Consider the following 16,164-nt stretch of genomic DNA (forward strand, 5'->3'; position numbering starts at 1 on the left):
CTGCACATAGTTTGGTTGGTTACAGTTTCAGTTTTTCAAGACGTTTCTTTGTTTGCAGTAATAGGATGGTGGCGTCTCTTGCTATATGAGCATATGAGTCAAATGGAACTCTTTTATCAACAGCACTTTAGACAGTGTATTCAAATCTAATCTAAATGTTATGCTGCAGGTATGTTTGTGTATAGAATATAGAACATTACATACCATATAATATACATAAATCATAAAAATAATAAAATAAATACATGCAGGAGCATTCTGGGTTTCTTTATGCAAGTTAGTGTACAGAAGAGGGCAGTAAGTGGCCTCCTTCGAGCATGTTGATTCGTCCAGTGATGCTGCCTGTGCTGTGGTTTGGCAGACTGGGGCTTACAGCAGGTGAGCACATGGAAAAGTAGGGTCAAGTAAGAAGTCTCACTCAGGTTTTGTGCATGTATGTTTTGGTGGTTTAAATATTAACGTCATGCAACTATGTTATTAAACTGTAATTATATGTAATTAAACAAGGAGAAGAGCAATAACAATTGTTTTAATGGCTCATTTGGCCAGATCATTTGATTGCTTTCTATTTAACTTTTTGCGTGTCCCTTAAGAACAAAGTAAATACCTTTTACTACATTTTACATTTATTTTATAGCATAATTGTATAATAAAATAATAAATCAGTTTACATCAAGACTTCACTAGATAAAGTTGTTTATTTTTTCTATTTTATTTATGCATTTTTTTCTATTGAAGTCAATGTGTCTTCCGCTGCTGGGGGATCCCTGATTGCAGTCGAGGTGGGTATATTGCGCCTCCTCCGACCCGTGTGCAGCCCTTAGTGGAACCCTTTTTCAGCCATGCATTCTGCACAGGCGCCTCTCTATCTGCCAATCAGCGTTTGAAGACCCCGCCCACATAGTCCGGCCATCCCACCCTAGCAGAACCGTGTCTGCTGCAGGCACTGCCAGTTATGCCCGCTGGATGCTGGCCAGCCGACATGTGGCAACACCGAGTTTCGAACCGAGGAGTTCAGAATCTCAGCGCTGGTGTGCTAGCGGAATATCCCGCTGTGCCACCTGGGCGCCCTAGATAAAGTTGAAGTTGTTCTTATGCACCCGTGTTTTTCCTGAAATTCTTATATTCTATATTTTTATTAAGTAAGAGAATGATCTAAAAGAAGTTTGACCAGTGGTTGCATGTTGGGTGTGTACATAATTGACCAATTGTGGCGTGTAAAAAGGCAGAACCTGCAGAGGAGGAAGGATACATGCTTACAATTAGCGAACTCTTTATTAAGGCAAACTCCATAATCAGGCAAAACACAACCAGGGTATGAATCTTAAGAACAAAGCACAGACAGAATAACAGGACCAGGAACTACAACTAGTATTATATCCAGAAAAATGAATGCAAGAGAAGATAAAAACAAGAACCTAAATTAAAAATGCTTTGCATGTATTTAGAAAGTGCAGAAACAGAGGAGAATCAGATGTATAAATTAGGAGACAATGGGAAACGGGTGTAGATAATAAACAGGAAATCAAATCACAGACAGTGGGCAGAGACAGGGCGTGGGAAACAGACATGAAAACAAACGATGCATGAGCAGCGCTGCCACAGGAATAGCAATGCTGGAGGGGAGAGCGGAGACGATGTTACAGATCATCAGTGCTGAAAATCACGATCCAAAAATCTTCTTTAAAAAAAATCTGACCCTGTTTGTCTCCTAGATGACAAGTGGCCAGTGATAGCTTAGTGGTTAAGGTAATCAGACTAGTAATCAGAAGATTGCCGGTTCAAGCCCCACCACCACCAAGTTGCCACTTTTGGGCCCCTGAGCAAGGCCCTTAACCCTCAATTGCTCATAATTGTGTTCAGTCATAATTGTAAGTCGCTTTGGATAAAAGCGTCCGCTAAATGCCGAAATGTCTGCGACCCTGAGTAAACCCAAACTGACCATGATTCGCTCCCTCATGCCTCTTTAAATCAACAATGACCTTATTTGTTTTGCTGGCGTGCTGCCACTCGGTAAGCGATGCCAGTTTGCTCCGGACTGTGGTCTCATCATTGCTTTTGACAGACTCATTTATGATGTGATCGGTTTGTCATCACGTTGTCGGGCGCCGCTAATAGGGCTCATGAGAAGGTGACGAAATTGTAAACACTGTCTAGCCAAGTCACTGGGTAAGAATTAAGTGGAAGGTTATTTGGATCTTTGCTGACGTGTCCTTATATTCATCTCAGCTCTTAATTCGCAGTATTAAGTCAGTTAAGCGTGGTCAGTAGTGAGCTACGCCGGCGGGTGTTTCCTAACGACTTGCTGTTCTTCTCTTCACATTACTCAGTAACGATTTAGCCGGGCAGCTCATACGAGTCTTATTACTAGTGTCAAACATATTCCACTTTCCTTCCTCTCACCCGATCGCCGACAATGGGCCACAAGGTCAATAGTGAGATTTGCAGCTCAGTTGTGCCCTCAGGCGTCATGGTGAGCGAGCCATTAATGTCATCATTAATCATTAATGTCACTGAAATAGCAGACTGAACAGCATCGATCGCCGCCCTGAAATCAGATGGACGAGAGTTTAAGGAGCGAGTTTGCTTTCAGGTTGCTGAAAGTAAAGTATTAAGAGGACGAGGTTAACCTGAATTGCCTTTTATGTTCATATTCTGGAAGCAGCATTACATTTTTTTGTAAATTTTGGGTTATTATATTATGTAATTTAGAAATGTTAAATTAGTCATAATGCTATTTAAAGTTTTACACCAATGAGACATAACATTATGACCACTGACAGGTGAAGTGAATAACATTTTATCCTCAAAGTTTTTGTTAGAAGCAGGAAAAATGGGCGTGTGAGGATCTGAGCGAGTTTGACGAGGGCCGAATTGTGATGGCTAGACGACTGGGTCAGAGCATCTCCAAAACTGCAGCTCTTGGAACAGTGGTGAACCGGCGACAGGGTCAGGCCAAGGCTCATTGATGAATGTGGGGAGCGAAGGCTGGCCGATCCAATGTTGTCCAATAATGTTTAATGTAATTAAGAAGAGTTTTTTTTTGTTTTGTCCTAAAGTCAGGTGTTCCAACATTCATTCATTTACTTTTCAATAAATGGCTCATCCTGATTTGGTCTGGTGCCACACTGGCTACAAGGCAGAAAGACACTCAATCCATTGCAGAACAAAGTATCAAAAAATGTAAGACATCGGACAGGGTTGTAGAGGTGCGCAGTCCTATAAACGAGGCCCACATCTGAGTCTTACAATAAATATCTGTTTACACATCAAGCTCAGCTTGTCACCGGTTTAGTGCGTCTACTCTTAAAGAAGCTGTCCTGCAAAGATCACACCAAAAGCACAGCGTGCATTGCTGAAGGAAGCAAAATAAAAAGTTTTAAACCACATATCTCTATTTCAGAATGCTTTTGTTCCGAGGATGGAAGAAAAAAAATGAACATATTGACACCTTTTTTTTTATTCTGATAAGGTGTACTGTACTACCACAATGATTTTTAGAGCTGGACTTTTGTAAAGGATTATGTGAGACAATAGAAAGCTTTTAGATTAGTTGTAGCCTAGCGGTTAAGCAAAAACTCTAACCCTAACCCTAACCCTAGATTAGCCAGATACAAGAGAGGCAGACCATGAAGTGCCTTAAAAGTGAGCACAAAATGTTTTATTGAAGACGCTTATTGACTGGAAGCCAATGGAGTTGTTCTAATACCGTGGTGATATGCTCGTGTACTCTGTTTGGATAAAAGCATCTGCTAAATGCCAAAAATGTAAATGTCTGTATTTCTGAATGATTGAATAGCAGTAAAAAGGACCATGTAATCCCCCTGTTAGTGACTGTTCTTTCTCTTTCTTAGTAACGCAGGCAATGGGATTGGGAACGACCTCCAGGCTCAGATAGAAAACCCTGAGATTAAGGTCAGAAGGATGGACCCGGTCCTGATCGAGGCCAAACAGAGGCTTGAGAAGTTTAATCAGGTAAAAGCATTTATTTCGTACTGCAGTGATGATTTGAATTTGATCATCTGTGGCTGCCACTGCTGCCTCTGTATAGCAAAACCATCCCGCTGGATTATTCTGTAAACTGAGGCTTTGTGCTCTGATCTGTTTCCCTGGACGTCCCACTGGAACGCTCTAAAGAGAGCTTGGCTCGTCAATATTGCCTCTCTGGCTCCAGCTGGGTTCGGTAGGCGACTCGGGCCGTATTAAAACCAGTACGTTTATTCAATGCAAATGACTCTACAGAGCTAATGTAATCTACGAGCAAATTATTATTATTAAATAAATGTTATTTTACATAAAGAACTATCAGATACTTTAACAACTCTGACACATTTGTGAACTGTATACAGCACAGGACATTTAATCCACATTATAACAACACAATAAACAAGAATGTGTCTTTTCCAAAGAAGCTCACTCAGTCACTGTCCTAACCGCTTATTCAATTAGGGTCGCGGGGGGTGCTGTAGCCTTTCCCAGCTTTTCAATGGGTGCAAGGCACACAGTAACACCCTGGACGGGGCGCCAGTCTATCGCAGGGCAGACACACACACACACACACACATTCACCTATAGGGCAATTCAGTGTCTCCAATTAACCTGACTGCATGTTTTTGGACTGTGGGAGGAAACCGGAGCTCCTACAGGAAACGCACGCAGACACGAAGAGAACATGCAAACTCCACACAGAAAGGACCCGGACCGCTCCACCTGGGAATCGAACCCAGGACCTTCTTGCTACTTTTCTTAAATGACCCCAGACACTCACAGGTTGTTTCTTTATTCAAAATAAGTTTGGGTTTTAAATTTGAATTAAGCTGCATTTTATTTTCATTTTTTCTCTATTTATTTATGCATTTTCTCCGAATTTAGTGTAGTCAGTTTGTCTTCCGCTGCTGGTGGATCCCTGATTGAATTCGAGGAGGGTATATTGCTGCTCACGCCTCCTCCGACCTGTGCGCAGTCCTTAGTGGAAGCCTTTTTCACCTATGCACTCTGCACAGGTGCCTCTTATTGCTAATCAGGGTCCCTGCACAGCGTTAGAAGACCCCACCCACATAGTCCGGTCATGCCGCCCTAGCTCTGCTGCGGGCACTGCCAATTATGCCCGCTAGATGGCGCCCAGCCGGCTGGTGGAGAGCTTATTTTTTGACACTTAGGACCAGAGAGTGTACGGAATGTTAAGATTACAGAAGGGTTAATGATGGTTGTGGTGAGTGCTGTCTAACCTGTTGGTCAGTGTTCAAACAGGTCGAGATCTGGTCACAGCATCAGTTTCATCTTTATTAAACCGTTTAGCTAGCTCTTATGTTTAGTGGAGTAGGGTGTTGTCATCCTAGATGAGACCACTTCATATCAGGATAGAAATGTTTGGTTTGTTCAGGTTGTTCATACATATTTCTAACTTCTAACTACAGATGCAGAGAAAGGTGTGAATGTGAATTACACAAAGTGTGATTTAAAACAGCCTCCCCTGACAGCTAGTACTAATACTATGTGCTAAATGCTGTTAAGATACAAGCATTTCACTCCGCTTTCCCAGGGGTGAATCTTTTGGATGGCACAGTAAATGTGTACCCTGTGAGGACACGTCCATGCCAAAAGGCCTTTATTTTCCTCTGGTTGAAGCGAGTGGAGAATATGATGTCACTGCACTTTTAAACACGTCAAATAATTTATGAGGGCAAATTATTTATAGGGCGTATCATAAGAGCCAGGGCTGTTCTTTTATAGATTCATCAACTGCAGCGGATCGGTGATGATTTGTAGGCCGTGTGCTGCTGGTCTTGACCAGCGTCGTGTTTCGGGTTCACAGCTCCCGTGCAGTTGATCTGAGATTTGTAACGGTCGACCCTGCACACAGTCGTGGCTGTGTGCTGCATGTTGAATGCGAGCTGGCTGATGGAGGAACGCAGAATAAGTCGACAGTCGTTCCCAGGGCCGGTCAGTGCACATGAGCCTCCCACACATTTAATTTCATAGTGTCTCAACTCGGACACATGTAGCTTCTTATGTAAATACACAGGATTGTTGCTAAAAACAGCATTTTCCTCTGCATATTGCTTACAACATCCATTAAAGCAGGTGTATTTTGCTTTGTTTAGCCACACTCATTGCTAAAAGGTAATTAAAACAAGTACGTAGCCATAAAATCTTTACAGACTGACGCCGGCAGTGTGGCAGTATGGGTTCTACTGAATCAATTTACCTGATTCATAGGAAGTTACCTTACTCTTTTTTTTAATGTATTTTCTCCCCATTTTCCTCCCGATTTAGCGACTCAATTTTGTCTTCCGCTGCTACCAGAGGTACCAGATTGCATCCAAAGAGAGCACGTCCCTGTACACGCCTCTTCCGACACGTGCACAGCCCTCCTCTTTTGCATTCTGCACAGGCGTCAGGGTCCTTACACAGCATACAGTATGAAGATCCACCCACGCACACATAGTCCGGCCCCCACCCTGCAGATACGGTGGCCAATTAGTATCTGCTGCAGGCACTGCCAATTATGCCCGCCAGATGGTGCCCAGCTGACCGGTGGCAACACGGTGCTGGTGTGCTAGCGGAATATCCCGCTGTGCCACCTGGGCGCCTGGAAGTTACCTTTCTAAAAGGTCTGCTTGTCCTGTTTCTGCTCTGCCCTACTTTAACAACTCACAAAACTACGAAACTCACTGCCGAGTGCTGAAGCCTTAAATGCATATTGACTTTTATTAGTTAGGACATGCATTACTGCATCGAGAAGCATCATCAGCACAAAAATCGAGGGTATTTTCTCATAAGAAATGGCTGCGTGGTGGTCAGCATGCTTTTAAACGTCTCCAAAGCCAAAGACCACCACAACGTGCAATGCCAAGTGTTGGCTGCTGTGGCATAAAGTCTGATGTCTCATCCAGGGTGTTGAAAAGTGACAACATCGACTGTATTCCTTGAAATAGACAAAGCGAGCTGGCCTCATGCGTCAACAGAAAACGTGACTGTACCGAGGCATTAGGGTTTCAATAGAATGCCAGGTTTCCTAACAAATATTGCCATATTTGGCAAGGCAGAAAGGCATGTGGTGGGTTTATATAGAGATCCGTATCACGCATGGAGGGTCAAGCATCGATCTCCATTATCCCCCGTCTCAGTGCAGCATCATCGAGCAGCCTGCAGAGGTCGTAACTGCAGCAGTTATAAGGAAACTCTGTTTGTTCACTGTTCCTCCCCTTACAGACACAGCCAATCGTGTATCTGTGAAAGTGCCCACTTAGCAAAAATGTGTTAGTTTTGTTGTGCAATTTTACATCTAGTTAAATGAATAACTATTCATGCAAACCATGTATCCAGATTTTTGTTTCCTAAGATATATTGCCATATTTGGCAAGGCAAAAAGGCATGATGCTGTAACCGAGCCCAACACTGATCTCCCTGGAAGGTGGGCCCAATGCAGAAAGACTTTGGGATTATTAGTAGCACTTGGTGGTGTTTACCAAAAGCTCCAATAATGTGAAAACTGTGGATTAACATACCTGATGCTGGCACTACCAGTCTGAGCCAGGATGTTGGAGAATTTTAATCAGCACGTACTGATTAATTAGCACTGAAGAACAATCACTCCTGAACCACAGAACTGTAGTGGTCCCTTAATGAAAGCACTCAGTAACATGTAGTATTCATGCTGACATGGCCGACGTGGAGGGTCATTAATTATAAACCTGTACAAATTACATAGATAGAAGCCTTAAGGAAATTCTGCTTTATCTAAGACACATTTTTGTAACTGTGTGAACGGGTTCAGTGGCGTTCAGTGTTCTGTGTGTTATTCATGCAACAGCTTTAAAACTATATTTTCACCATGTGGCAGGAGAAGATAAATATTTGAGGAATGTATTTTTATAAATCTCATATATGTGACCTGTGTTTACTCGATATTCTTCATCCCAGCACATTTTCTTTCCGTTTAAAAAAGAAGTTCCGCCTGAGTGAGGCCATGTGCCATCCTGCTTGCTGTACGCTGCGTGTTTTTTGTAGCCGCGGCCGGTGTTAGAAGTTATTAGCTGTGACTCCCTGCCTGGAAGCCTTTGTCTGGATGGGTGTTTGGACCGCATGGGTGCGTACGGTTCACCTCCCTCCTTCAAAGCGACTTGCTTGGCTGAACTTTTCCTTTTGTGCCATCCCTGTCAGCTGGGTGAAGAATGGACTAATATAAAGAGAAGAAATGGGATTTGTTTCCCCAGTTTTGTATTTGAATACTGATTCTGAATATTTTAATATGATTCACAGAGCTGCAGGGAGCGGAAAGTGAGACATGACCATTCACTATTAAATATAAAAAACAAACAATAATATTTGTTGCCCTGATGACTAAATTGCACTTTTTATTCTGTTCAGAATGAAATAAAATAATATGGATTTATTATTACTGTAAAAATACAAAAAATATATAGGTTTCATCTCTCAGAAGCGTCAGCTGATTAAACATGGAAATAAATTAATAGATAAAAACAGAATGCAGGTAAGGTTCAGCTACAGAGTATTAAAATAATAATAATGTTAATAATAACAGCAATTATTGTAAAAAAGAAAACACACAAAACTGACAAGAGTATATACAGCCGGTAGCAGCATTGATTCAATAGTGTAGTATGAACACCGATCAGCCAAAACATTAGAACCTGTCTGTCTGTCTGTCTGTCTGTCTGTCTGTCTGTCTGTCTGTCTGTCTGTCTGTCTTTATGTCTGTCTGTCTATCTGTCTGTCTGTCTGTCTGTTTGTCTGTCTGTCTTACTATCTGTCTATCTGTCTGTCTGTCTGTCTGTCTGTCTGTCTGTCTGTCTGTCTAAAATAAATAAATAAATAACTGAAGTGGTCCAGAAAGACTTCTGGCAGGTTTCCGGTAGGTGTACATTCTAATATATTGTATAGTATCTCAGACCTCCAGGAGGTCATCTGATGAACGTTTTTTGAGTTAACAAGTTCTGTGATCCAATGGAAATGGTAGAGACACACAGTACACAGTATAGTGCAGACCGCTGTTTATAGGACACACAGACAGATGCATGTATGGTGATGGTTGTGGTTTCTTTCAGGAGATGTTTGCTGAGATGGGGCTGGACGTTGAACCATACAAGCATGTGGATGTAGGCAGCGGCTACAGCCCTGAAATCAGTGGTGACTGTGATGATGAGGATGGGTGTGAAGCTTCAGGAGAAGATGAAGTCCAGCCTGAGATAGGTGCGTCCTTCTACCTACTGAAAATCAGACATAGTGGGAATCTATTAATATTTTAATATTTATTTTCTATGACGCAATTAGAATTTTACACTTCCATTAAGGATGTCAAGAGACTAGATTCTAAGATTCTAATTATTAATCATATTTGATTGTATGTAACCTTCTGAAAACACATACATAATGTACAGCTTAATGGTACAAAATATTTTATCATACATTTTTATACACAGTTTAATTGTACTTTCTAGCTAAAGCTGATAAAAGGGTTTTAATATATAAAATATTCTTGTGAAAAATGTGCAGAAAGCAAAATTGCAACAAAATACATTATATGGACAAAAGTATTGGGACACCCTTCGGGACATTTTCAAATTCATGTGTTTCAGCCACGGGGCGGCACGGTGGCTCAGTGGGTATCACTGTCGCCTCACAGCAAAAGGGTCCTGGGTTCGATCCCCAGGTGGGGCGGTCTGCGTCCTTTCTTTGCGGAGTTTGCATGTTCTCCCCGTGTCTGTGTGGGTTTCCTCCGGGAGCTCCGTTTCCTCCCACAGTCCAAAAACATGCAGTCAGGTTAATTGGAGACACTGAATTGCCTTATAGGTGAATGGGTGTGTGTATGTGTGTATGTGTGTCTGCCCTTCGATGTACTGGCGCCCCATCCAGGGTGTTACTGTGTGCCTTGAGCCCATTGAAAAGCTGGGATATGCTTCAGCACCCTCCTGTGACCCTAATTGGATAAGCGGTTAAGAAAGTGAGTGAGTGTTTCAGCCACAACAATTGCTGACAGGTAAAGCAAATTGTGTGCTTCCAACTTTGAGCAACAGTTTAGGGAAGGCCCTTTTCTGATCCAGCATGTCTGTGCCCCTGTGCACAAAGCAAGCTTTATAAAGACAAAGCTCGGTTAAACCCTACTGAACGGCTCTGGAATGAACTGGAACATCAGTGCCCAGCCATACAAACACGCTTTTGACTGAATGGGCACAAATTCCCACAGACAAGCTTCCCAGAAGAGTGACTGTTTATATCTGAAAAGATCACATAGACATCACTCTATTTTAATACCATTTGTGTTTGAAATAAAATGTCCAACAAGTCCAAATACTTCTGACCCTATAGTGTATACGCTGTAGGTTGAGATTATTAAATCCAGTCACTGAATGTGACTGCCAGGAGCTGCCAGCTGGCCTGTCTGGTTTAACTCCCCGGCTTCAGAAGCCATCAGTGATCACTGAGACTGACGTGGCAAAGTTTGTGAGACCGATCAGCAAATGCTTTTCATCACAGGACTGCACCCGCCAAAACACTGAGTGTGTGTTCATTTTATTAGCCAGTAGCTAAAGTTTGACAGGAGACTGTACAGATTAAAGCACTGGAATTAAAACTCACTTGTGCCAAGATCACAGCCTTTATAAATTTTGTTTTTGAAATAAAATGTCCAACAAGTCCAAATACTTTTGACCAAATAATGTATATTCTATATGTTGAGATCATTAAATCCAGACACTGAATATATGTTTAAAGATGCCGACCTAATATTTAAATCCACAGGCTATAAAGAGGTGCATAAAGAATGACCGAGTCATCCGAAGATATTAATGATGTTCAGTCATGTGGAAATATGTCGTGTTTTGACGTCAACTGAAAATCGATGCCTTATTTAAGAAGGAAAATTGATTTTTAAAAGGTCAGGTTAGGCTACTGGTCCTTTTTCTTTCCTTGACCTTAATTGACCCTGCGACTAAACACCTAACCTCAGAAGTGCGCATTATTTAGGCTTCACCTGCAAAAAAAGAATCGAACTGCCTTTGCAGGGAATGTAGGATTGTCTGAATGGACATTCTGGACGTATCTGATGCACCAATTCTGTTACCGTCACCATGCAGACACCACGTATCTGATTATCAGCTGATATCAGTACTTATTCAATACAGGCATCCGTTCAATAATTCACACTGCAAACACATTATACAAAATGTCCGTGATGGTGTGTTTTAAAATAGGTTGTGTCCTATTTTTATAATCTTGGTCATGTCTTTAATCAGGACCAATTGGTTTTGACCAATACCGGCCCTGATTTTTTGTATTGCACTGGGACATCCTTACTTGTGACTTTGTGGAGCGCTAGACCTTTGTACCTAGCACTAAAACACATGCTAATACAAACAAAGGTCTTATAAGGTAAACAATATGGCAAAACTATAAGTAAGTATTTGAACAGCTGACCAGGAACCATTTTAAAAACACTTACTCACTCACTGTTTTAACCGCTTATCCAGTTAAGGTTGCGGAGGGCGCTGGAGCCTATCCCAGCTTTTCAATGGGCGCAAGGCACACTGTAACACCCTGGACGGGGCGCCAGTCCAACGCAGGGCAGACACACACACATACACACACATACACACACATTCACCTATAGGGCAATTCAGTGTCTCCAATTAACCTGCCCCGCCCCGCCTGGGGATCGAACCCAGGACCTTCTCTATGTGATTTATTTAGCCATAACAACAGTTGCTCTTCTGATAAGGCTTCTCACAAGACTTTGAAGTATGTCTGTGGGAATTTGTGCTCATTCCATAAAAAAAAAGCATTTGTATGGCTGGGCGTTGGTGTTCCAGTTCATTTCAGAGCTGTTTAGTGGGACTGAGGTCAGGGCTCTGTACAGGCCACTGGAGTTTCTTTATACCGAGCTTTTCTCCATGTCTTCATGAAGCTTGCTTTGTACAGTCATGCTGGAACAGGAAATGGGCCTTCCCTAAACTGTTGCTGCAAAGTTGGGAGCACAATTTCCTTTATATAACTGATTAATTACACCTGTCAGCAATTGTTGTGGCTGAAACACATGAATTCAGTAATCAGAAGTGGTTTCCTTTATGTACTTTTGTGTATGTATTGTGGCTCAAATAGCAAAAACAAAAGAGACACTGGGTAAATGTACTAGTGTACAAAACAGCCAACTTTCACAGACCACTTGTAAAACAACAGACGGTAAAAGCAGGTCATTTCATATCCGTTCAAGAAGCCACATTTGGTTTGAAGGTTCGAGTTTGGACCTGCTTGCTGTGGCTCATTTAGTATATTAGTATCTTCTCCCAAAATCCAAAAAGGCTTCCAGACCAGTGTGCTCCATATGGACCTTTAAAGGATTTTTGCAGCCCAGCCATATTAATACTGAATGATGCCAAGAGAGGCTGTGAATTAGCCGCTGCCAGCTGGCCTGTCCGGTTTAACTTCCCGGCTTCAGAAGCCATCAGTGATCACTGAGACTGACGTGGCAAAGTTTGTGAGACCGATCAGCAAATGCCTTTCATCATCAAGACTGCACCTGCCAAAACACCGAGAGTGTGTTTATTTTGTTAGCCGGTCACTAAAGTTTGAAAGGAGACTGTAGAGATTAGAGCAGTCGCCACTGAAGACCGCACTGGAATTAAAACTTGCCTGTGCCAGGATCACAGCCGTTATGTGGAGAAGCACACCAGGAATTAATGAAGTCGGAAACAGTTAAAAAAAAAGTTCTCCGACTCGGCCAGATATCAGCCAGGTCACTTAATAGAAAAGAGAAATATACAGACTATATGGACAAACGTATTCAGACACTTATGGGCAAGCTGTAGCCTAGTGGTTAAAGTACTGGACTAGTAATCTAAAGGTTGCTGGTTCAAGCCCCACCACTGCCAGATTGCTGCTGTTGGGCCCTTAACCCTCAGTTGCTCAGACTGTATACTGTAACTGTAATGTAAGTTGCTTTGGAAAAAGGCGTCTGCTAAATGCTGAAAATGTAAATGTATACATTAAACCTACAGGAGCTTTTATGACATCCCATTCTAAATCAGTAGGCATTGTTACAGACTTACCCCTTGCAGCTGTAAAAGACTTTTGACAAATTTTTGGAGTGTATCTGTGAGGATTTTTGCTCATTCATCCAGAAGTTGACTGACTGAATGTCTTTGGACTGTGGGAGGAAATCGGAGCCCCCAGTGGAAACCCACACGGACACAGGGAGAACATGCAAACTCCACATTTCACCTAGAAATTGAACCCATGCCCTTCTTGCTATGAGGTGACAGTGCCACCAACTGTGCCACCTAGGTTTTTTTTAATGTATGACTACTATTATTGTGACACCAAACCCTTTTGTTTGTCTAATCTGGCCATTAAACTGAATTCTAGTCAAAGTTCAAATTGCATCTAGTGAACTGTAAGTGCGTTTATTGTGCTTTAAAAAATCTATTTTGATTTGAAGTCGTCTTTAAATATCTCATGATCTATGAAAAAGACAATTAAAGCATTTGAAGGAAGTGTTTATCTTTGTCGTTTATACAGTCCATTCAGTTCTCTGTCTGCACGGTGAGAGCAATTCCACCCGCCTCTGTTTGGATATTTCACCTGGGATTACACATTGATTGCTTCACCCAGGACACACATTTGTTCTCGGCGTCAATAATGCTAATACAGCTAAACGCAGGAACCTCTCGCCTACCTGTTTTTGATATTTGTTCTGCTGGAAGCTTCCACCAGCCTGGTTTGACCTTATAATCCATGAGGTGAGAGGTGCGACCCACCCGTGAGCTTCCTGTGTCTTTTATTTCTGTCTCTGTCCCTCCACTCGTCCTTTTCTCGCTCCTGAGGACCCCTGACTGCATGGTGCCAGGGGCGGATGTGGTGTTCAGACTGTAATTCTATACGGACGTTTTTAAAAACCGGAGTCTGATAAATAGTTGCTGAGACTGAAATCCTGAACGTGGTGTAATAAAATCTCCAAACAGGAGTGTGTGTATGAGTGTGTGTGTATGAGTGTGTGCACACAGACAGCTGGATTGAACTGACTGACACATGTCTCTGGCTCAACAAAGGTGGAGGATAAGGTAAATTTGGCAAAGTAAATGCAAACTTGAGCCTGGAACAGCACCAGTAGATTTTTATTTTACTAATTAGGTTTAACATTCTTCACAAAGTACTTGTTTTTTTATTTGGTGCTGATTTTAAAATAATTCTAACCCTGTCAATAACAGTGGGGAGAAACAAGTAATCAACATCTCTTAATTTTGTACCTATAAGTATAAATAAAAAGTATGTGCAGTATTTATTTTATATATTTTGTTTATGCATGTTCTCCCCTTTTTCTCGCGACTTTTTAGCGTGTCCAATTCCTCTCCACCAATGCCAACCCCCGCTCAGATTTGAGGAGAACGAAGCTAACCCATGCCCCCTCCGACACGTGGGCAGCAGCCGTATGCATTTTTTCACCTGCACTAGGCGAGTGCATATATGCAAATCAGCCTTGTGTATGGAGAGACACACCCTGATCAACGCACTTCTTCCGCGCCTCTGTGCAGGCGCCATCAATCAGCCAGCAGAGGTCGCAGTCGCATTAGTCACGAGGAGTCCCTATCCGGCTTAATACCCCACCCCTATATGAACAACAGGCCAATCGTTGTTCATGTGGCTACTCAGCCCAGCCGGATGGCAGAGCCGAGATTCAATACGATGGTGTGCTAGTGTGTGTTTTTAGCGCATTACCACCTGAGTATTTTTAAGTGTGTTTTAAAATTGAAAAAGGTGGGAACGTATTCAGACGTCTCAAATTAATAACACTAGTCCTTGTAAAAGCACCTCAGGCGGGTAGAGCGTTTAATTATTTAGTCATCTTGCCAATTAGTCCCAGCAAATTGTTTAATTTCCCCAAAGTTACAAGGGACCTTTTAATAGACCCACAGTTTTAAAGTCTTTCAGTGGGATTTAAGATTGAGATGGCTAGTCCAAGCATGCACCTTTACCTTTTTTGAAATCCAGTCTTGCGTTATTTTGTCTTAATGGTTCGACTTGCTGTCCTGGCTGATGAGACTCTAGTGTGTGGAAACCCACACAGACACGGGGAGAACATGCAAACTCCACACAGAAAGGACCCAGGATCGTCTTGCTGTGAGGCGACAGTGCTACCCACCAAGCCACTGTGTCACCCAGGTGTTTTTTTTAAATGTTTGACCATTATTATTTTGACACCAGAACATTTTGTTTGTCTAATATGACCATTAAACCCAATTCTAGTCAAAGTTCAAATTGCATCTAGTGAACGGCTGATGAGAGTTTAGAATGTCCTTGTATATTCGCTTTATTTAAATTTTCTTTGATGGTGTAATGGCCCAGAACTGTTTGCCAGAGAAGCAGCCCACTATGAAGTCTTTATTTGTCATATATACATATATAGGTGTACAGTACAATGAAATGTATCCTTTGCATATCCCAGCTTGTTTGGAAGCTTGGCTGAGAGCGCAGGGTCAGTCACTGTACGCCGCTCCTGGAGCCAAGAGAGTTGCTCAAGGGCCCAACAGTGGCTGCATGACAGAGCTGGGATTTGAACTCTAAACCTTTCAGCTGATAGTCCAAAGCTCTACCCACTAAGCTACCACTGTCCCTATATCATGATCCTCGCATGTTCATGTTTTTACTGTAGGATTGGTGTTGATGCCCTTGGATGTCTTTTTTCTTTGAACATGCAAACTGAATTACTGCAAAAGACTTACAGTACATTCTAAGATGCATTAGCATTTTTGTGCTTCTTTGTTAGCAGAATAGTTTTGTGTAGGGGGTAGAAATGAAAATGATTCCAGTTCCACATACAGTTCTTTGTTTATTGTTGTTTCTGCTGCTTTCATGTTGTCTTGCAACATTTTTTTTAAAGTGATGACCTTTCTCTTTTGTATTGTTAGTCTGAGAGGACGTGTGTGTGTGTGTGTGTGTGTGTGTGTGTGTGTGTGTGTGTGTGTGTGTGTGTGTGTTTCTCCCTTTTCGTTTCTTGGGAATTGTGGTCTGGATAATGAACTCATTACCAATTCAACCAGAATTGCACAGAGACAGATAGCTTCATGCTTCATACCTCCTGCCTGTGAAGGTCAAACCATACCTGTGTGTGTGTGTGTGTGTGTGTGTGTGTGTGTGTGTAGAGAACAG

General features: G+C 42.2%; 1 protein-coding gene across 1 annotated transcript in view; it reads left to right on the forward strand.

Moving 5' to 3' along the window:
• gpc5b (glypican 5b) overlaps positions 1–16,164 on the forward strand; it is a 50,089-nt gene that overhangs the window by 20,628 nt on the left and 13,297 nt on the right. The window contains exons 7-8 of the mRNA XM_063012735.1: positions 3,855–3,975; positions 9,072–9,216. Of these exons, the coding sequence (XP_062868805.1) occupies positions 3,855–3,975; positions 9,072–9,216 (266 nt within the window). The remainder of the gene's footprint in view (positions 1–3,854; positions 3,976–9,071; positions 9,217–16,164) is intronic.

Source organism: Trichomycterus rosablanca, chromosome 17, assembly GCF_030014385.1.
Source record: "Trichomycterus rosablanca isolate fTriRos1 chromosome 17, fTriRos1.hap1, whole genome shotgun sequence".
In the NCBI taxonomy this organism is placed as follows: Eukaryota; Metazoa; Chordata; class Actinopteri; order Siluriformes; family Trichomycteridae; genus Trichomycterus; species Trichomycterus rosablanca.